The sequence below is a fragment of the Mustela erminea genome, chromosome 4 (assembly GCF_009829155.1).
Source record: "Mustela erminea isolate mMusErm1 chromosome 4, mMusErm1.Pri, whole genome shotgun sequence".
Lineage (NCBI taxonomy): Eukaryota > Metazoa > Chordata > Mammalia > Carnivora > Mustelidae > Mustela > Mustela erminea.
In genome coordinates, this window is record NC_045617.1 from 1 (window position 1) to 23,057 (window position 23,057).

General features: G+C 57.9%; 1 protein-coding gene across 1 annotated transcript; it reads left to right on the top strand.

The window, feature by feature from the left end:
• Positions 1 to 3,835: 3,835 nt before the first annotated feature.
• Positions 3,836 to 5,829, top strand: LOC116587912 (vegetative cell wall protein gp1-like). Its single transcript, XM_032338397.1, has 4 exons — positions 3,836 to 4,074; positions 4,506 to 4,665; positions 4,930 to 5,654; positions 5,809 to 5,829. Exons 1-4 carry the CDS (start codon positions 3,940 to 3,942, stop codon positions 5,827 to 5,829), a joined length of 1,041 nt encoding a protein of 346 aa, XP_032194288.1. The 5' UTR covers positions 3,836 to 3,939.
• The last annotated feature ends 17,228 nt before the right edge of the window (positions 5,830 to 23,057 follow it).

A 23,057-nucleotide genomic window follows, 5' to 3' on the forward strand; every position in this document is an offset into this window, starting at 1 on the left:
TGACCCTGACGGTGCGCCTGACCCAAACCCTGACCGTAACACCGATGACGCTGACCCTAAACCTCAGCCTGACCCTGACCCTAACACGGACCCTGACCCTAAACGCTAACCCTAACCCTAACCCTAACCCTAAGCCTGACCCTGACCGTGACCCTGACCCTGACCCTAACACTAACCCTAACCCTAAACGCTAACCCTAACCCTAACCCTAACCCTGACCCGGACACTGATTGTGAGCCTGACCCTAACCCTAACAATACCCTCAAGCTGACCCTGACCGTAACCAAGAAACAAACCCTGACCCTAACACTGACCCTGACGCTGACGGTGAGCCTGACCCTAACCCTGACCGTAACACCGATGACGCTGACCCTAAACCTAACCCTGACCCTGACCCAAACACGGACCCTGACCTTACTCTTAACCCTGATTCTAAACCTAACCCACACCCCTACACTAACCCTAACCCAGACCCTAACCCTGTCTAACCCTACCCTAACCCCACCCCTAACTCTAACCCTAACCCTAACCCCAAGCCCTAACCCTAACCCTAACCCTGACCCTGAACCTAACCCTAACCCTGACCCTAAACTGGAACCTACAATGAACCCTGACTCAGACCAAAAACCTAAACCTGGCCCTGACCAGAACACTGACCCTGACCATGACCCTGTCCCTAAACATAACCCTGAGCCAAACCCTAACCCCGGTCCTAACCCTGACCCTGACCCTAACCCTAACCCTAACCCTAACCCAGACCCTGGCCCTGACCCTAACACTAACCCTAACCTTAACCCTAACCCTAAAACTTACCCTAACCCTGACACTGGCCCTACCCTAACACTAACACTGACCCTGACCCTTACCCAGACGGTAGCACTGACCACGACCCTGACCCTAAGCCTAACCCTAACCCTGACCCTGACCCTAACAAGGACCCTGACCCTAAACCTAACCCTGATTCTAACCCTAACCCCAACCCTAAAGCCTAACCCTAAGCCTGACCCTACACCTGTCTAACCCTATCCTAACCACAACCCTAACACTAACCCTAACCCTAACCCCAAACCCTAACCCTGACCCTACCCTGACCCTGAACTTAACCCTAACCCTGACCCTACCCTAAACTGGCACCTAAACTGAAACCTGACTTTGACCCTAACCCTAACCCTGGCCCTGACCTGAACCCTGACCCTGACCCTGACCTTGACCCCGTCCCTAAACCTAACCCTGACCCTATCCCTAACCCTGGCCCTGACCCTGACCCTAACCCTGACCGTAACCCTAAAACTTACCCTGACCCTGACCCTGAGCCTGACCCTGAACCTGACCCTAACCCTAACCCTAACTATAACCCTCACCCTAACCCAAAACCCTAACTCAAACCCTAACCTTCCCTGTCCTCCTTCCCACCCACCGACTCAAGCCAGGGCTCTATCCAAGGACAGGCTGGGCCTCTGTCCCAGGGAACAACCAGGAAGACCCAGCAGAGGGAGAGAGAAGTGGAAGGGGCCCACTGATCTCCCTGTCCTGATTTGGCCTCCACTGATGACTCCAAGTCCTCTGGCTCAAGCCCTCATTGAGCAGGACCCTGGGACGGATTCTGAATTCTAGGCCCGCTGGGTGGGGGGTACTGGATGACCTTTGCATCCCCAGATGTCCAACCCGCCTGGCCTTGCACCCTGAGCCTTGCTTCCCAGGATAGGCACGGTTCCGGTGCTCAGCAGACTTTGGGGCCACAGAGCACTTGGCAGTGGTGAGGGAACATGGGGGACCAGTCATGGACAGCGCCATGGTGGGTACGCATCCACCACAAGGCTGGGTCATGGGACAGGTGCTGTGTGCAGGTCTCCTGGGCACACCTGGCCCTCTCGGAATGGAGGTCTGTGTGCCTGGTGCACCTTTCCTCCACCTACCCCTGGAGGAACAGCCAGGTTCAAGCGTTTCCATGTCCAACCCTCAGGGACAGTTGGGAACCTGGGCTCAAGAGAGGCAGCGACTGGCCCAGGACAAAAATCGGGTACAGAGTCCAAGGAGCAGAGCTTCCCTCCAGTCCTAGGCAATTCCTGACCCTCCCATGAGGTTTGCTTTGAAAGTGAGAGCTCCTCAGATCCTTGGGGAGAGCTACCCACCCCATCCCATGTGGGGACATGACCTCGGGCATCCCCAGACAGCTAGAGGCATATGTGATTGAGCGTACACACACACACACACACACACACACACACACACACACACACCCCACTCTGCCCAGCTAGGGGTCAGAGGGGGAGACACCCTGGGAAAATGGTGGGTAACAAGGGGGAAAGAAGAAAGAGGTTGGAGACAGCGGGGCCATGGGGTCGGGGGCATCAGGACTCCTGGCAAGGACCGAGATCCAAAGCATGGGGAGGGGAGACAGGACAGGCTGATGGTCAAGGGGTCCCCAAGGGGCCCAGGGGCTTTGCCAGGGCACTGGGTGGGGACAGGGTCTGGGGCCTGGTGTCCATCACCACCCTGGACTACTAGAAGTAGGAAGAGGTACCCCCCAGTGTGGACAGGGCTACAGCACCGAAGGCCTCCCCTTCCTCTTCTATCAGTGGGGCCATAGAGACAGGGTGTCCCTAGTCTCCCACAGGCTTGTAGAAGAGCCTATTGGCCTTGAATCTCTCTCCCCTGACCCACTGTGCTCCCAGTCTTGGGAAATGCTTTGGACTCCCTCGAGGTCCTTCTGAGCAGAAGACAGCCTGGGGGCTCGGGGGGCTGACCTTGTGGGCTTGCAGAATGTGGCAGAGCACTGGACCCCTGGTCTGGGGACCCAGGTCAGGACCCTCCTTGTTGCAGCCTCAGGGTCCCCACTGAGAAGAGGTTCCAGAGTCAGAACTCTGCTCAGGGTGAGAAGGCCTTACTTAGCAAGGAACCGAGCACCAGCCCAGGAGAGGGAAACAGGGACAAGGGAGACTTTGGAGGTTTCTCCCATCACCCCTGGAGCCCCCAGATCCGGCTCCTGGGAGACACCCAGGAACAGAGACAGACGCAGGCACAGAGACAAAGACAAAGACAGAGACAGACACTGAACCCAGGAGAGAGGGAACCAGGAGAAGTCCCAGACTTTCCTCCATCGGCTGGGAAATGGCAGCCAAACATTTTGTCCCCTTCTCAGTCCCACGCGCCATCCACCCTGGGAGGACGGATTCGGGAATGCCCGGGGTCCCCTGTGGGGGCTGGCCAGCACATGGGCGCAGACGAGGCCCTTGGACCTCCATCTAATGGGAGCCCCGGGAAGTCTGTGTCACCAAGGTCAGAAGCCATGCACTGCAACCTTGCCACGGGGGATGGTCCCATCCCGGACCATCCAGGCAGGAGGACGGTGGCTTTGCCTGGATCCCAGAGCAGATCCAGGCCCCTCTGGGCCGTGTTCCATGCCCCCGCCCAGCCCCTGGCTCACCCGTGCCTGGCCAAGTGTGTGCACCAGCCTCCTGGGAGAGCGGGGATGGAATGTATGCAGGGGTCCTACCCCTGATGGCATCCCTAGAAGGAGAAGCCAGGACACCCCCAGTGTGCAGATGGGGAGACTGGGGAAGCCCTGAGAGCCACAGGGTGTGTGCGGGCTCACAGTCCTGGGCAGGAGCAGGAGCCCGGTCCGAACCCAATTCTGGGCCCTCCCAGCGGGGACAACTGCTGCACCCAGGCCTCCCAGGGGCTGTGGGGAGGCCGTGTGGGGGTCACTGGATGGACAGGGCATGGGGTGGAGGGGGAGCCTTGAGCAGCTGGGGGAGGGGCGCCCTCAGGGAGCTCTGGTGGGAGCAGGAAGTCGGGTAAGGAGCCCCCAGGCAGTGGTGACCTCACTTCCCTGACGACACAGCCCAACGGAATTGGAACCCACGTATCCAGGCACCCACATTCCAGAGAAAACCCCCCTGCCCAGCTCATTTCTGGGCAGATCCTGAAGGAAGCGCCATGTTCTGCTGCTGCCTACCGAAGCCCAGAGGATGCAGGCAGAGGAGAGCTCGCCCGCCAAACACGTCCCCCCACTGGGCAGGTCGTGTCAGGCTTCCCCGACGACTCTGGCCCTTTGGCAAAAAGAATCAAAAGGTGACACCGGGAGGCTCAAGTCAGACAGCCCCACACCTTCTGACCGACCCGTGTAGGCCTACGTCTCCTCCCCGTGTGTGTGTGTGTGTGTGTGTGTGTGTGTGTGTGTGTGTGTGTAAAGAGAGCTCATGGGGGGTGGAGATGCCCCGAGCAGGAGCAGCCTGATGAGGGGTCAGATGCCTGGTGGGCAGGTCATGTTCACACCCCAGGTTAAGGCTGGCTAGGTGGGACGGAGTGTGGGGGCTGCACCCTTCTGCCCAGGGTTGATCCTGAGACCCTGCAGGGACGGGTCACTGACCCAGGTGCGGGGCTGTGCACGCACAGGTCTGCGTGGGATCTGGGAGAAGCAGGGGCACTGGGCAGGAGCACGGTGGGTACGGCCGGGCAGGGCTCTGACGCCTCTTGCACACTCCCCGTCTCTGCCTTGGCAGGCCACGGATGAACTAGGAAGGAGGCGGGAAGACACGCACTCCTCCCCGACCCCGGAGTCCCCGGTCCTGGGAAGGCCTCCGGTACCTCCCAGAACACTGCCCGCGGTACTCCACTGGACTGCGGTCCTGGACACGGAGCCCACGGAGGCCAAGTCCGAGGGTGAGAAGGCTGGGGTGGGGTGCCTGTGGCTGTGTGGGGAGGGGTCGGTGCTGGGCCCCACAGGGAGAAGCCCCCACAGGCCGGTGTGGGGCCAGGAGCCTCGACTTGGCTCGGAGCACCCAGGGGGTGGACTGCAGTCGGGGAGACGTCCCCGGGAGGGTTCCTTCGTGGCTGCGGCTTCTCCGGGAGGCCCCGGGCTGGGCTCTGTCTCTGCAAAGCCACAGGGAGAGGCAGGCCCGTGGGTGACCTTCTCTCCTCTCTCAGCTTCTCCAGTGGAGGAGCTAGACCCACTCCCAACTTCAGCAACTCCGGAGGGGCACATGGTGTCTGGAGTCACTTCGGCGGGAGACCGGGAGCCCACAAGTGCCGGGGCGCCTGCCCACGAAGATGCTGATGCTGTCCGGGGAGAGCTGGCTCCTGCTCCTGCTCCTGCCCCTGCTCCTGCCGCTCCCCCTTCCCCTGCCCCTGCCAGAGCGACTCCCACTTCCCCTGCCCCTGCCTGGGCTCCTGTTCTGGCCCTTGACCCAGATCCTCCCTTGGTCCCACCCCTTCCCCGACCCCTCCCTGGGCCCCTGTTCCTGCCCCAGACCCAGCTCCTGCCCTTGACCTCGCCCAGGCCATCACCCCTGCCCTTGCCCCAGCTCCTGCCCCTGCCCCTGCCCCTTCCCCCACCCCTATCCCTTCGCCTTTCCGTGCCAGGGCCACTGCCCAGGCACCTGCCCCTGCACCGGCCCCAGACCCAGGTCCTAACCCTGTTCCTGCCCTTTCCCTTGCCCCTTCCCGTGCCCCTGCCTGGAAGGCCTCCACTTTCCCTGCCGGTGCCCCTGTTCCTGCCCCAGACCCAGCTCCTGCCCTTGACCCTGCCCCAGTCATCACCAAGGCACTTGCCTCAGTTCCTGCTCCTACTCCTGCCCCTGCGTCTGCCCCTGCCCCTGTCCTTTCTCTTTTCCCTGCCAGGGCCACTGCCCCTGCACTTGCCCCAGAACCAGGTCCTACCCGTGGTCTTGCCCCTGGCCCTGCCCCTGCCCCTGCCCCTGCCCCTGCCCCTGCCCCTGCCACTTTCCCTGTTCCTGCCCCAGACCCAGGCCCTGTCCCTGCGTCTTCCCCTTCAACTGCCGCCATCCCTTTCCCTGGCCCTGCCAGGAACACGCCCCCTTCCCCTAGCCCTGCCTAGGCCCCTGTTCCCGCCCCAGACCCAGCTCCTGCCCTTGACCTGGCCCAGGCCATCACCCCTGCCCTTGCCCCAGCTCCTGCCCGTGCCCATTCCCCTGCTCCTACCCCTTCTCCTTTCCCTGACAGGGACACTGCCCCTGCACCTGCCCCGGCACGTGCCCCAGACCCAGGTCCTGCCCCTGCACCTGCCCCTACACCTGCCCCAGACCCAAATCCTAACCCTGTTCTTGCCCCTGCCCCTGCCCCTGACCCTGTCCCTGACCCTGACCCTGCCCCTGCCCCTGCCAGGAAGGCCTCCTCTTTCCCTGCCGGTGCCCCTGTTCCTGCCCCAGACCCAGCTCCTGCCCTTGACCCTGCACCAGTCATCACCAAGGCACTTGCCTCAGTTCCTGCTCCTGCTCCTGCTCCTGCTCCTGCTCCTGCCCCTTCCCCTGCCCCTGCGTCTGCCCCTGCCCCTGTCCTTTCTCTTTTCCCTGCCAGGGCCACTGCCCCTGCACCTGCCCCAGACCCAGGTCCTACCCCTGGTCTTGCCCCTGGCCCTGCCCCTGCCCCTGCGTCTGCCAGGAAGGCCTCCACTTTCCCAGCCTGTGCCCCTGTTCCTGCCCCAGACCCAGGCCCTGTCCCTGTGTCTTCCCCTTCAACTGCTGCCATCCCTTCCCCTGGCCCTGCCAGGACCACTGCCCCTTCCCCTGGCCCTGCCTAGGCCCCTGTTCCCACCCCAGACCCAGCTCCTGCCCTTGACCCTGAACCAGTCATCACCAAGGCACTTGCCTCAGTTCCTGCTCCTGCCCCTTCCCCTGCCCCTGCGCCTGCCCCTGCCCCTGCCCCTGCCCCTGCCCCTGCCCCTGTCCTTTCTCCTTTCCCTGCCAGGGCCACTGCCCCTGCACCTGCCCCAGACCCAGGTCCTACCCCTGGTCTTGCCCCTGGCCCTGCCCCTGGCCCTGCCCCTGCCAAGAAGGCCTCCTCTTTCCCTGCCTGCGCCCCTGTTCCTGCCCCAGACCCAGCTCCTGCCCCTGCGTCTTCCCCTTCAACTGCCGCCATCCCTTCCCCTGGCCCTGCCAGGACCACTGCCCCTTCCCCTGGCCCTGCCTAGGCCCCTGTTCCCGCCCCAGACCCAGTCCCTCTCATTTGCTCCTGCTCCTTTCCCTGCCCTTGCCTGTGCTCCTGTTCCTGCCTCTGACCCAGCTCCTGCTCTGGATCCTGCACTGGCCACTACTGCTGACCCTGTCCCCACCCCTAGCCCCACCCCTGCCCCTACACCTTCTCCTGCGGGACTCCCAGACCCGCATCCAGAGCCCACAACTCTGCGGGGAGATCTCCCCAGAAAAATGCCGTCAGTTCCATCCCCTGACCCCGACATCCCCCCAGAATGTTTCATCCCCCCTCCTTGTGTCCTTCCTCTCCTGTACGGAGTCACCATTCTAGTCTCCGTCCATCTCCTGTATGCCGTGTATTATTTATTTTAAATAAAAGTTCTTGTTTTCCCTTGAACACATCATGAGCATGAAGAGCATCCCCAACGCTGTGCCACCACGCCCCAGAACATCGTTGCAGGCTATCTCCTTCCCCAAAGGAGGAGACCCTGAGCCCAAGCCCTCCTGCCCATTGTTCCCCCCAGCCTGGCCCCTCGCAAGCCCTAAGCTGCTTTCTCTTTCTGTTCCTGCACGTGTTCTGGAGGTTTCTGGAAGTGGAATCCCTCAATAGGTGCCTTTGTGTCTGCACCTATTTTCAAAGGGCCCTTGTTTGGGGTTTGGTTTGCTTTGGTTTGGTTTGGGTTTGTTTGTTTGTTTGTTTTCTTTTTTTTTTTTTTTTTTTTGGCTTGGTTTTTGTTTCTTCTCTCTGTTTGACATAGAATTTCCCTTATTGGATGTTGAGACGCCCAATGGATTACAGAGGAGATGTCATCCTAGGGACCCCTTTAGGAATTCTGGGCACAATCTCGGGGCCAAGGCCCCTGTTCCTGCTGGGACACCACAGTCGGTCCCCAGACAGGACACGGCTGTTTCCTCCTGTGGCCCACACAGAAACCAGGGAAATGCAGAAAGCTGGAAGACACACCGCGGAGGGCAAAAGCATCGCTCACAACCCTAAGCCAGAGAAAGGTCTCCCATGGGTCTGCTCCACTCCATGCTCCAAGTCACTGGGCCCCACAGGGACAGAGACAGGGACAGAGACTAGACACGTGCAAGTTCAAGGGGGAGGAGAGGCACACGGGCACTATGAGTCAGGAGATGCAGGAGCTCCCGGGGAAGGACTCAGGCAAAGGAAACCCTGGGGAGGCAGTGCTGGTCCCCCTCAGACTGGCAGGTGTCTGGTCTGGGGACCAGCAGCCCTGGGGAGAACGTGAGGAAGCAGAGGTCCGATGCAGGGCCCCTGGAGAGAAGGCGGACAGGCACCCCTGTCTGAGACAACCGTGAGCGGCACCCATCCCAGGCCACAGGTCCACCTGTCACCTAGGAGGGCTCAGCCTGGGACTCACCCCCAGAAACTCTGGCTCGGTTGGCCACGGATATGTTTTCAGTAGGATTGGGCACAGCAGTGGTGAGACAGCAGGGAATGGAACAGTGTTCATGCCCAAGGGGATGGAGGGGATCCTCATCCCCGTCCTCCTGACACAATGTCCTGGGGCTCCTTTCTCAGTGTGGTCTGGGGCACAGGATCGAGGCAGCCCCTCTGAGACCCCACTCCTGCCACCCTGCTCCTGGGGACATTCATAATAGTTTAAGGAGGACGTAGAGAGGATCCAGGATGACAGAGGGCCAAGGAGAAGGAAGGTCAGCACTGGGAGGACAGATGGACCAGCCCCGAGCCACCATGCAGGGCCTAATCCTAACCCGAACCAGAACCCTAATACTAAGCCGAATCGGAACCCGAACCCGAACCCTAAACCATAACCCTAACACCGAACCTCAACGCGAACGCAAACCCTAACCTCAAATCGTAAACCTGAACCCAAACCCGAACCCTAACCCTAACCCTAACACTAACACTAACGCCTAACCCTGACCAGGACCCTGACTGTGAGTCTGACCCTAAACCTAACCATACCCTGAAGCTGACCCTGACCCTAACCAAGAAACAAACCCTGACCCTAACACTGACCCTGACGCTGACGGTGAGCCTGACCCTAAGCCTGACCGTAACACAAATGACGCTGACCCTAAACCTCACCCTGACCCTGACCCTAACACGGACCGTGACCCTAAACCTAACCCTGATTCTAAACCTAACCCTAACCCCTACACTAGCCCTAACCCTGAACCTAACCCTGTCTCACCCTACCCTAACCCCAACCCTAACACTAACCCCAATCCTAACCACAAGCCCTAACCCGGACCCTAACCCTGACCCTGAACCTAACCCTAACCCTGACCCTGACCCTAAACTGGAACCAAACTGAACCCTGACTCTGACCCAAAGCCTAAACATGACCCTGACCCTGACCTTGACCCTAACCCTGACCCTAACCCGAACTCTAACCCGAACCCTAACCCTAACCGTAACTCCTAACCCTGACCCGGACCCTGACTGTGAGCCTGACCCTAACCCTAACCATACCCTGAAGCTGACCCTGACCCTAACCAAGAAACAAACCCTGACCCTAACACTGACCCTGACCCTGACGGTGCGCCTGACCCAAACCCTGACCGTAACACCGATGACGCTGACCCTAAACCTCAGCCTGACCCTGACCCTAACACGGACCCTGACCCTAAACGCTAACCCTAACCCTAACCCTAACCCTAAGCCTGACCCTGACCGTGACCCTGACCCTGACCCTAACACTAACCCTAACCCTAAACGCTAACCCTAACCCTAACCCTAACCCTGACCCGGACACTGATTGTGAGCCTGACCCTAACCCTAACAATACCCTCAAGCTGACCCTGACCGTAACCAAGAAACAAACCCTGACCCTAACACTGACCCTGACGCTGACGGTGAGCCTGACCCTAACCCTGACCGTAACACCGATGACGCTGACCCTAAACCTAACCCTGACCCTGACCCAAACACGGACCCTGACCTTACTCTTAACCCTGATTCTAAACCTAACCCACACCCCTACACTAACCCTAACCCAGACCCTAACCCTGTCTAACCCTACCCTAACCCCACCCCTAACTCTAACCCTAACCCTAACCCCAAGCCCTAACCCTAACCCTAACCCTGACCCTGAACCTAACCCTAACCCTGACCCTAAACTGGAACCTACAATGAACCCTGACTCAGACCAAAAACCTAAACCTGGCCCTGACCAGAACACTGACCCTGACCATGACCCTGTCCCTAAACATAACCCTGAGCCAAACCCTAACCCCGGTCCTAACCCTGACCCTGACCCTAACCCTAACCCTAACCCTAACCCAGACCCTGGCCCTGACCCTAACACTAACCCTAACCTTAACCCTAACCCTAAAACTTACCCTAACCCTGACACTGGCCCTACCCTAACACTAACACTGACCCTGACCCTTACCCAGACGGTAGCACTGACCACGACCCTGACCCTAAGCCTAACCCTAACCCTGACCCTGACCCTAACAAGGACCCTGACCCTAAACCTAACCCTGATTCTAACCCTAACCCCAACCCTAAAGCCTAACCCTAAGCCTGACCCTACACCTGTCTAACCCTATCCTAACCACAACCCTAACACTAACCCTAACCCTAACCCCAAACCCTAACCCTGACCCTACCCTGACCCTGAACTTAACCCTAACCCTGACCCTACCCTAAACTGGCACCTAAACTGAAACCTGACTTTGACCCTAACCCTAACCCTGGCCCTGACCTGAACCCTGACCCTGACCCTGACCTTGACCCCGTCCCTAAACCTAACCCTGACCCTATCCCTAACCCTGGCCCTGACCCTGACCCTAACCCTGACCGTAACCCTAAAACTTACCCTGACCCTGACCCTGAGCCTGACCCTGAACCTGACCCTAACCCTAACCCTAACTATAACCCTCACCCTAACCCAAAACCCTAACTCAAACCCTAACCTTCCCTGTCCTCCTTCCCACCCACCGACTCAAGCCAGGGCTCTATCCAAGGACAGGCTGGGCCTCTGTCCCAGGGAACAACCAGGAAGACCCAGCAGAGGGAGAGAGAAGTGGAAGGGGCCCACTGATCTCCCTGTCCTGATTTGGCCTCCACTGATGACTCCAAGTCCTCTGGCTCAAGCCCTCATTGAGCAGGACCCTGGGACGGATTCTGAATTCTAGGCCCGCTGGGTGGGGGGTACTGGATGACCTTTGCATCCCCAGATGTCCAACCCGCCTGGCCTTGCACCCTGAGCCTTGCTTCCCAGGATAGGCACGGTTCCGGTGCTCAGCAGACTTTGGGGCCACAGAGCACTTGGCAGTGGTGAGGGAACATGGGGGACCAGTCATGGACAGCGCCATGGTGGGTACGCATCCACCACAAGGCTGGGTCATGGGACAGGTGCTGTGTGCAGGTCTCCTGGGCACACCTGGCCCTCTCGGAATGGAGGTCTGTGTGCCTGGTGCACCTTTCCTCCACCTACCCCTGGAGGAACAGCCAGGTTCAAGCGTTTCCATGTCCAACCCTCAGGGACAGTTGGGAACCTGGGCTCAAGAGAGGCAGCGACTGGCCCAGGACAAAAATCGGGTACAGAGTCCAAGGAGCAGAGCTTCCCTCCAGTCCTAGGCAATTCCTGACCCTCCCATGAGGTTTGCTTTGAAAGTGAGAGCTCCTCAGATCCTTGGGGAGAGCTACCCACCCCATCCCATGTGGGGACATGACCTCGGGCATCCCCAGACAGCTAGAGGCATATGTGATTGAGCGTGCACACACACACACACACACACACACACACACACACCCCACTCTGCCCAGCTAGGGGTCAGAGGGGGAGACACCCTGGGAAAATGGTGGGTAACAAGGGGGAAAGAAGAAAGAGGTTGGAGACAGCGGGGCCATGGGGTCGGGGGCATCAGGACTCCTGGCAAGGACCGAGATCCAAAGCATGGGGAGGGGAGACAGGACAGGCTGATGGTCAAGGGGTCCCCAAGGGGCCCAGGGGCTTTGCCAGGGCACTGGGTGGGGACAGGGTCTGGGGCCTGGTGTCCATCACCACCCTGGACTACTAGAAGTAGGAAGAGGTACCCCCCAGTGTGGACAGGGCTACAGCACCGAAGGCCTCCCCTTCCTCTTCTATCAGTGGGGCCATAGAGACAGGGTGTCCCTAGTCTCCCACAGGCTTGTAGAAGAGCCTATTGGCCTTGAATCTCTCTCCCCTGACCCACTGTGCTCCCAGTCTTGGGAAATGCTTTGGACTCCCTCGAGGTCCTTCTGAGCAGAAGACAGCCTGGGGGCTCGGGGGGCTGACCTTGTGGGCTTGCAGAATGTGGCAGAGCACTGGACCCCTGGTCTGGGGACCCAGGTCAGGACCCTCCTTGTTGCAGCCTCAGGGTCCCCACTGAGAAGAGGTTCCAGAGTCAGAACTCTGCTCAGGGTGAGAAGGCCTTACTTAGCAAGGAACCGAGCACCAGCCCAGGAGAGGGAAACAGGGACAAGGGAGACTTTGGAGGTTTCTCCCATCACCCCTGGAGCCCCCAGATCCGGCTCCTGGGAGACACCCAGGAACAGAGACAGACGCAGGCACAGAGACAAAGACAAAGACAGAGACAGACACTGAACCCAGGAGAGAGGGAACCAGGAGAAGTCCCAGACTTTCCTCCATCGGCTGGGAAATGGCAGCCAAACATTTTGTCCCCTTCTCAGTCCCACGCGCCATCCACCCTGGGAGGACGGATTCGGGAATGCCCGGGGTCCCCTGTGGGGGCTGGCCAGCACATGGGCGCAGACGAGGCCCTTGGACCTCCATCTAATGGGAGCCCCGGGAAGTCTGTGTCACCAAGGTCAGAAGCCATGCACTGCAACCTTGCCACGGGGGATGGTCCCATCCCGGACCATCCAGGCAGGAGGACGGTGGCTTTGCCTGGATCCCAGAGCAGATCCAGGCCCCTCTGGGCCGTGTTCCATGCCCCCGCCCAGCCCCTGGCTCACCCGTGCCTGGCCAAGTGTGTGCACCAGCCTCCTGGGAGAGCGGGGATGGAATGTATGCAGGGGTCCTACCCCTGATGGCATCCCTAGAAGGAGAAGCCAGGACACCCCCAGTGTGCAGATGGGGAGACTGGGGAAGCCCTGAGAGCCACAGGGTGTGTGCGGGCTCACAGTCCTGGGCAGGAGCAGGAGCCCGGTCCGAACCCAATTCTGGGCCCTCCCAGCGGGGACAACTGCTGCACCCAGGCCTCCCAGGGGCTGTGGGGAGGCTGTGTGGGGGTCACTGGATGGACAGGGCATGGGGTGGAGGGGGAGCCTTGAGCAGCTGGGGGAGGGGCGCCCTCAGGGAGCTCTGGTGGGAGCAGGAAGTCGGGTAAGGAGCCCCCAGGCAGTGGTGACCTCACTTCCCTGACGACACAGCCCAACGGAATTGGAACCCACGTATCCAGGCACCCACATTCCAGAGAAAACCCCCCTGCCCAGCTCATTTCTGGGCAGATCCTGAAGGAAGCGCCATGTTCTGCTGCTGCCTACCGAAGCCCAGAGGATGCAGGCAGAGGAGAGCTCGCCCGCCAAACACGTCCCCCCACTGGGCAGGTCGTGTCAGGCTTCCCCGACGACTCTGGCCCTTTGGCAAAAAGAATCAAAAGGTGACACCGGGAGGCTCAAGTCAGACAGCCCCACACCTTCTGACCGACCCGTGTAGGCCTACGTCTCCTCCCCGTGTGTGTGTGTGTGTGTGTGTGTGTGTGTGTGTGTGTGTGTAAAGAGAGCTCATGGGGGGTGGAGATGCCCCGAGCAGGAGCAGCCTGATGAGGGGTCAGATGCCTGGTGGGCAGGTCATGTTCACACCCCAGGTTAAGGCTGGCTAGGTGGGACGGAGTGTGGGGGCTGCACCCTTCTGCCCAGGGTTGATCCTGAGACCCTGCAGGGACGGGTCACTGACCCAGGTGCGGGGCTGTGCACGCACAGGTCTGCGTGGGATCTGGGAGAAGCAGGGGCACTGGGCAGGAGCACGGTGGGTACGGCCGGGCAGGGCTCTGACGCCTCTTGCACACTCCCCGTCTCTGCCTTGGCAGGCCACGGATGAACTAGGAAGGAGGCGGGAAGACACGCACTCCTCCCCGACCCCGGAGTCCCCGGTCCTGGGAAGGCCTCCGGTACCTCCCAGAACACTGCCCGCGGTACTCCACTGGACTGCGGTCCTGGACACGGAGCCCACGGAGGCCAAGTCCGAGGGTGAGAAGGCTGGGGTGGGGTGCCTGTGGCTGTGTGGGGAGGGGTCGGTGCTGGGCCCCACAGGGAGAAGCCCCCACAGGCCGGTGTGGGGCCAGGAGCCTCGACTTGGCTCGGAGCACCCAGGGGGTGGACTGCAGTCGGGGAGACGTCCCCGGGAGGGTTCCTTCGTGGCTGCGGCTTCTCCGGGAGGCCCCGGGCTGGGCTCTGTCTCTGCAAAGCCACAGGGAGAGGCAGGCCCGTGGGTGACCTTCTCTCCTCTCTCAGCTTCTCCAGTGGAGGAGCTAGACCCACTCCCAACTTCAGCAACTCCGGAGGGGCACATGGTGTCTGGAGTCACTTCGGCGGGAGACCGGGAGCCCACAAGTGCCGGGGCGCCTGCCCACGAAGATGCTGATGCTGTCCGGGGAGAGCTGGCTCCTGCTCCTGCTCCTGCCCCTGCTCCTGCCGCTCCCCCTTCCCCTGCCCCTGCCAGAGCGACTCCCACTTCCCCTGCCCCTGCCTGGGCTCCTGTTCTGGCCCTTGACCCAGATCCTCCCTTGGTCCCACCCCTTCCCCGACCCCTCCCTGGGCCCCTGTTCCTGCCCCAGACCCAGCTCCTGCCCTTGACCTCGCCCAGGCCATCACCCCTGCCCTTGCCCCAGCTCCTGCCCCTGCCCCTGCCCCTTCCCCCACCCCTATCCCTTCGCCTTTCCGTGCCAGGGCCACTGCCCAGGCACCTGCCCCTGCACCGGCCCCAGACCCAGGTCCTAACCCTGTTCCTGCCCTTTCCCTTGCCCCTTCCCGTGCCCCTGCCTGGAAGGCCTCCACTTTCCCTGCCGGTGCCCCTGTTCCTGCCCCAGACCCAGCTCCTGCCCTTGACCCTGCCCCAGTCATCACCAAGGCACTTGCCTCAGTTCCTGCTCCTACTCCTGCCCCTGCGTCTGCCCCTGCCCCTGTCCTTTCTCTTTTCCCTGCCAGGGCCACTGCCCCTGCACTTGCCCCAGACCCAGGTCCTACCCGTGGTCTTGCCCCTGGCCCTGCCCCTGCCCCTGCCCCTGCCAGGAAGGCCTCCACTTTCCCTGTTCCTGCCCCAGACCCAGGCCCTGTCCCTGCGTCTTCCCCTTCAACTGCCGCCATCCCTTCCCCTGGCCCTGCCAGGAACACTCCCCCTTCCCCTAGCCCTGCCTAGGCCCCTGTTCCCGCCCCAGACCCAGCTCCTGCCCTTGACCTGGCCCAGGCCATCACCCCTGCCCTTGCCCCAGCTCCTGCCCGTGCCCATTCCCCTGCTCCTACCCCTTCTCCTTTCCCTGACAGGGACACTGCCCCTGCACCTGCCCCGGCACGTGCCCCAGACCCAGGTCCTGCCCCTGCACCTGCCCCTACACCTGCCCCAGACCCAAATCCTAACCCTGTTCTTGCCCCTGCCCCTGCCCCTGACCCTGTCCCTGACCCTGACCCTGCCCCTGCCCCTGCCAGGAAGGCCTCCTCTTTCCCTGCCGGTGCCCCTGTTCCTGCCCCAGACCCAGCTCCTGCCCTTGACCCTGCACCAGTCATCACCAAGGCACTTGCCTCAGTTCCTGCTCCTGCTCCTGCTCCTGCTCCTGCTCCTGCCCCTTCCCCTGCCCCTGCGTCTGCCCCTGCCCCTGTCCTTTCTCTTTTCCCTGCCAGGGCCACTGCCCCTGCACCTGCCCCAGACCCAGGTCCTACCCCTGGTCTTGCCCCTGGCCCTGCCCCTGCCCCTGCGTCTGCCAGGAAGGCCTCCACTTTCCCAGCCTGTGCCCCTGTTCCTGCCCCAGACCCAGGCCCTGTCCCTGTGTCTTCCCCTTCAACTGCTGCCATCCCTTCCCCTGGCCCTGCCAGGACCACTGCCCCTTCCCCTGGCCCTGCCTAGGCCCCTGTTCCCACCCCAGACCCAGCTCCTGCCCTTGACCCTGAACCAGTCATCACCAGTGCACTTGCCTCAGTTCCTGCTCCTGCCCCTTCCCCTGCCCCTGCGTCTGCCCCTGCCCCTGCCCCTGTCCTTTCTCCTTTCCCTGCCAGGGCCACTGCCCCTGCACCTGCCCCAGACCCAGGTCCTACCCCTGGTCTTGCCCCTGGCCCTGCCCCTGGCCCTGCCCCTGCCAAGAAGGCCTCCTCTTTCCCTGCCTGCGCCCCTGTTCCTGCCCCAGACCCAGCTCCTGCCCCTGCGTCTTCCCCTTCAACTGCCGCCATCCCTTCCCCTGGCCCTGCCAGGACCACTGCCCCTTCCCCTGGCCCTGCCTAGGCCCCTGTTCCCGCCCCAGACCCAGTCCCTCTCATTTGCTCCTGCTCCTTTCCCTGCCCTTGCCTGTGCTCCTGTTCCTGCCTCTGACCCAGCTCCTGCTCTGGATCCTGCACTGGCCACTACTGCTGACCCTGTCCCCGCCCCTAGCCCAACCCCTGCCCCAACACCTTCTCCTGCGGGACTCCCAGACCCGCATCCAGAGCCCACAACTCTGCGGGGAGATCTCCCCAGAAAAATGCCGTCAGTTCCATCCCCTGACCCCGACATCCCCCCAGAATGTTTCATCCCCCCTCCTTGTGTTCTTCCTCTCCTGTATGGAGTCACCGTTCTAGTCGCCGTCCATCTCCTGTATGCTGTGTATTATTTATTTTAAATAAAAGTTCTTGTTTTCCCTTGAACACATCATGAGCATGAAGAGCATTCCCAACGCTGTGCCACCACGCCCCAGAACATCGTTGCAGGCTATCTCCTTCCCCAAAGGAGGAGACCCTGAGCCCAAGCCCTCCTGCCCATTGTTCCCCCCAGCCTGGCCCCTCGCAAGCCCTAAGCTGCTTTCTCTTTCTGTTCCTGCACGTGTTCTGGAGGTTTCTGGAAGTGGAATCCCTCAATAGGTGCCTTTGTGTCTGCACCTATTTTCAAAGGGCCCTTGTTTGGGGTTTGGTTTGCTTTGGTTTGGTTTGGGTTTGTTTGTTTGTTTGTTTTCTTTTTTTTTTTTTTTTTTTGGCTTGGTTTTTGTTTCTTCTCTCTGTTTGACATAGAATTTCCCTTATTGGATGTTGAGACGCCCAATGGATTACAGAGGAGATGTCATCCTAGGGACCCCTTTAGGAATTCTGGGCACAATCTCGGGGCCAAGGCCCCTGTTCCTGCTGGGACACCACAGTCGGTCCCCAGACAGGACACGGCTGTTTCCTCCTGTGGCCCACACAGAAACCAGGGAAATGCAGAAAGCTGGAAGACACACCGCGGAGGGCAAAAGCATCGCTCACAACCCTAGGCCAGAGAAAGGTCTCCCATGGGTCTGCTCCACTCCATGCTCCAAGTCACTGGGCCCCACAGGGACAGAGACAGGGACAGAGACTAGACACGTGCAAGTTCAAGGGGGAGGAGAGGCACACGGGCACTATGAGTCAGGAGATGCAGGAGCTCCCGGGGAAGGACTCAGGCAAAGGAAACCCTGGGGAGGCAGTGCTGGTCCCCCTCAGACTGGCAGGTGTCTGGTCTGGGGACCAGCAGCCCTGGGGAGAACGTGAGGAAGCAGAGGTCCGATGCAGGGCCCCTGGAGAGAAGGCGGACAGGCACCCCTGTCTGAGACAACCGTGAGCGGCACCCATCCCAGGCCACAGGTCCACCTGTCACCTAGGAGGGCTCAGCCTGGGACTCACCCCCAGAAACTCTGGCTCGGTTGGCCACGGATGTGTTTTCAGTAGGATTGGGCACAGCAGTGGTGAGACAGCAGGGAATGGAACAGTGTTCATGCCCAAGGAGATGGAGGGGATCCTCATCCCCGTCCTCCTGACACAATGTCCTGGGGCTCCTTTCTCAGTGTGGTCTGGGGCACAGGATCGAGGCAGCCCCTCTGAGACCCCACTCCTGCCACCCTGCTCCTGGGGACATTCATAATAGTTTAAGGAGGACGTAGAGAGGATCCAGGATGACAGAGGGCCAAGGAGAAGGAAGGTCAGCACTGGGAGGACAGATGGACCAGCCCCGAGCCACCATGCAGGGCTTGGCTGTGATTTCCTCAGACCTCACCCAAAATACTGACTCCTGATGTGTGGCCTGACTCTTGGGCTTTCTCTCCCTCTCTCCCTACTCATTTATTTATCCCATCATCCCCCCCCCCCCCGTCCTTCCCCTCTACCCCTCCCTGCCCTCCCTGACTCCATGCTCCTCCCTTCCTGCCTCCCTCTCGGCCTCCTCCTTCCCTCGCTCTCATCCCCCCGCCCTGCCATCATCCCTCCCCCATCCCCCCTTTCCTCCGCTCACTTCCCTCCCCCCATCCTCCCTCATGCCCCCCCTCATTCAGGGGAGGACCTGGGGTCCCTGCTCTATACTGAACACTGGGGCTTCATCAGTGAGCACCTCTCCACCCATTTGGTCACATCCATTATGGGAGGGGACGGGGGGTCGTCCTCAGGGCTCGCAGTGGTGATGAGCACCAGGAATCTGCTCCTGAAAACAGAGGCCCATTTCACAAAGAAAAGAATGGAAAGACACATGCTTGGCATTTCCTCAGGAAAAATCTAGTCCTGAAAAATAATGAAAATTAAATACATTCCGATACATCCAGCTACATCTGTTCAGTCATCTCTCACCAAAATGACTAGGAGGAGGAATGCCCAACAGAAGAAAAATACAGAGGATGGAACTTCTGCAACAGAGCTAACGGCTATCAACATAGACAATATGTCAGAAAGAGAATTCAGGCTAACAATTATCCAGGCAATAGCTAGGTTGGAGAAAGCCGTGGATGACCAAATGGAATTGATTAGGGCCGAGCTGAAGGCGACCAGAGAAGATTTTCACAATGTTAGGGCAGAGCTAAAAGTTACCAGGGCTGAGGTTCACAATGCTCTCAATGAGTTCCAATCTAATCTAAATTCTCTCAAAGCTAGGGTTACTGAGACAGAAGATAGAATTAGTGATCTGGAGGACAAACAGATAGAGAGAAAGGATCAGGAGGAAGCCTGCAGCAAACAGCTTAGAAACCACGAAAACAGAATCAGGGAAATAAATGATACCATGGAACGTTCCAGCGTCAGAATTATTGGAATTCCTGAAGGGGAGGAGAAAGAAAGAAGTCTGGAAGATATAGTGGAACAAGTTCTTCATGAAAATTTTCCCAATCTCGCAAATGGAACCAGCGTTCATGTACTAGAGGCCAAACTGTCTCCACCCAAGATTATAGATTCCAAAAAAAACATCACGACATCTGATAGTCAAATTGAGGAATTATAATTGTAGGTATAATCTCTTGAAAGCCTCTAGGACAAAGAGGCTCCTTACTTACAGAGGAAAGCCCATCAGCATAACATCAGGCCTGTCCACAGAGACCTGGCAAGCCAGAAGAGGCTGGCAAGATATATTCAGGGCACTAAATAAGAAGAACATGCAGCCAAGAATACTTTATCCAGCAAGACTGACATTCAAAATGGAGGGAGAGATAAAGATTTTCCAAGACCGGCAAGACTTAAAAGACTATGCAACCACCAAGGCAACACTGCAGGAAATATTAAGGGGGGTTCTATAAAAGAGGAAAAATCCTAAGAATAGCATTGAACAGAAATATAGAGACAGTCTACAGAAAGAAAGACTTCAAAGGCAACACGATGTCAATAAAAACGTATCTATCAATAATCACTCTCAATGTGAATGGCCTAAATGCGCCCATAAAATGGCATAGGGTTGCAGATTGGATAAAATGACAGGACCCATCCATATGTTGTCTACAAGAGACCCATTTTGAACCTAAAGATACACCCAGACTGAAAGTGAAGGGATGGAGAAGCATCTTTCATGCCAATGAGCCTCAAAAGAAGGCCGGGGTAGTGATTCTCATATCAGATAAATTAGATTTTAAACTAAAGACTGTAGTCAGAGATACAGAGGACACTACATCATTCTTAAAGGGACTATCCACCAAGATGATCTAACAATTGTAAATATCTATGTCCCCAATATGGGAGCAGCCAATTAAATAAGAAACTGTTAATCAAGATAAAGAGTCATATTGATATGAATACACTAATAGTAGGAGATCTTAACACGCCTCTCTCAGAAACAAACAGATCATCGAAGCAGTGTTTTCTCCCATTCCGTGGGTTGCCTCTTTGTTTTCTTGACTGTTTCCTTTGCTGTGCAGAAGCTTTTTATTTTGATGAAGCTCCAGAAGTTTATTTTGGCTTTTGTTTCCTTTGCCTTTGGAGCCATATCTTGAAAGAAATTGCTGTGGCTGATATCAAAGAGATTACTGCCTATGTTCTCCTCTAGGATTCTGATGGATTCCTGTCTCACATTGAGGTCTTTTATCCATTTTGAGTTTATCTTTGTGCATGGTGTAAGAGAATGGTCGAGTTTCATTCTTCTACATATAGTTGCCCAGTTTTCCCAGCACCATTATTGAAGAGACTGTCCTTTTTCCACCATATATTTTTTCCTGTTTTGTCGAAAATTATTTGACCATAGAGTTGAGGGTCCATATCTGGGCAACCCACGGAATGGGAGAAGATATTTGCAAATGACAGTACAGACAAAAGGTTGATATCCAGGATCTATAAAGAACTCCTCAAACTCAACACACACAAAATAGATAATGTATCAAAAAATGGGCAGAAGATATGAACAGACACTTCTCCAATGAAGACATACAAATGGCTATCAGACACATGAAAAAATGCTCATCATCACTAGCCATCAGGGAGATTCAAATTAAAACCACATTGAGATGTCACCTTACACCAGTCAGAATGGCCAAAATTAGCAAGACAGGAAACAACATGTATTGGAGGGGATGTGGAGAAAGGGGAACCCTCTTACACTGTTGGTGGGAATGCAAGTTGGTGCAGCCTCTTTGGAGAACAGTGTGGAGATTCCTCAAGAAATTAAAAATAGAACTTCCCTATCACCCTGCAATTGTACTACTGGGTATTTACCCCAAAGATACAGATGTAGTGAAAAGAAGGGCCATCTGTACCCCAATGTTTATAGTAGCAATGGCCACGGTTGCCAAACTGTGGAAAGAACCAAGATGCCCTTCAACAGACGAATGGATAAGGAAGATGTGGTCCATATACACCATGGAGTCTTATGCCTCCATCCGAAAGGACGAATACCCAACTTTTGTAGCAACATGGATGGGACTGGAGGAGATGATGCTGAGTGAAATAAGTCAAGCAGAAAGAGTCAATTATCATATGGTTTCACTTATTTGTGGAGCATAACAAATAGCATGGAGGACATGGGGAGTTAGGAGAAGGGAGTTGGGGGAAATTGGAAGGGGAGGTGAACCATGAGAGACTATGGACTCTGAAAAACAATCTGAGGGGTTTTAAGTGGTTAGGGGGGAGAAGTTGGGGGAACCAGGTGGTGGGTATTAGAGAGGGCACGGATTGCATGGAGCATTGGGTGTGGTACAAAAAACAATGAATATTGTTTTGCTGAAAATAAATTTAAAATAAATTTAAAATAATAATAATAATAAAAAGAAAATTAAATATATCCTAGACTTCATGCAATGTGTGTTCTAATGGCCCATACACATTGATTCCTAGAAACAACAAAGAGTAACTCATTCAATGTTAATTGGGTGTTTGTGACACATCTTTTCTGATCAAATAACAACATTTCAGCCAACATCTCCAGGGCCTCTGAGTTTACCCAAAGGTTTCTGTGATCCTCTGACTCTTCCATCGACCTCCGGGGAAGCTCAGTCCTATTGCCTTCCTTGTCTCCTGCCTCTTCTGGGACCCTTCTATGGACCCCTACTCCCGCCAGGGCCTCCCCACCAGGACTCCCCATGCCCTGTGGCCTGGTGCCCAGATCCTGCACTGGGTCCCTTGAGCCTGGTGCTTTGTGCAAGGCCTGTGTGCTCCCTCTGGGGTCACGTGGCATCTCCCATGTAGTGGCCTGCATCTTTCTGCACTGGGTCTCTGACGAATCTGTGAGGCCAGCCTATGCCCATACCATGGGCATGGAAGCACGAGTCCAGAAGGTCCAGATGACCTGCTCCCAATCCCAGCGTGTGGAGCCTGGGCCAAGAATGGTCCCTGAGCAGGGGATGGCTTGGGTCTAAGGAGCCTAAGGGAGGACGTAGTACACTGAGCCCATAGGAGAGTGAGAACGGTGGGGGCCTGGCACTCAAGCCAGCTGGAAGACCACACCCCACCCACACTGGCTCTGTCCCCAGGACTGGAGGTCATCGGGGTATCTACCCTCCCATGCTGCAGGCTGGCAATGACTGGCAGGCGAGGAGGCACTACTGGAGCAGGAGAGAGCCCTCTGCAGAGAGGAGGGGGCAGGGGCTCTCCCAGCAGCAGGTGCACTGGGGTGGGCTGAGGGGGCATCAGGAGACAGCAGTGTCTACATCTGGGGTCTCCACACAGACCCCCTCCTCAGGCTTGGCACAAGCTCGTCTGGATGGCCTTTGTGCCCCAAACACAAAGTCTGACTCAGGACCTGCCCTCAAGCTCCTACTCCCAATCTTTTATATTCAGCTCAAGTGACAAGAAAGGGCCAATAGTTTAGGTGGTGTTGGGTGCAGAGACATGTGATTTTCTGCCCACACTGTAACACTGCTGGCATTTTAAAGATCTCAGGGCTTTGATGCAAAAAACGGTAGGATGCCTGGGACCATGGAAAGCTTTCTGAAACGTGCCTCTGTGCCCTGCAGCCCTCCCAGCCCACCAGCTCTGCTTAGATCCCTCCAGGCCACAGACCCACAGTCTTGGGTCCTCGGACAGCCCCAACAATGTGCCTTCAAAAAGGTGGGGCACCAGGACACACTGCGGATTCCAGCAAATCCCCCGCCCAGAAAGTGCAGGTCAGGGTTCCAGGAAGACACCAGAGGCGCAGGAGTAACTGAGGAGCATCTGAAGGCAGCCACCTCACTACTGGGAGAGTTGGTGGCAAGCGAGAAGTCACAGAGGACTCCAAAGGTCTGGACTTGGTGTTTCCCTCTCCTGAGATGGGGACACCTGTGGGAGGA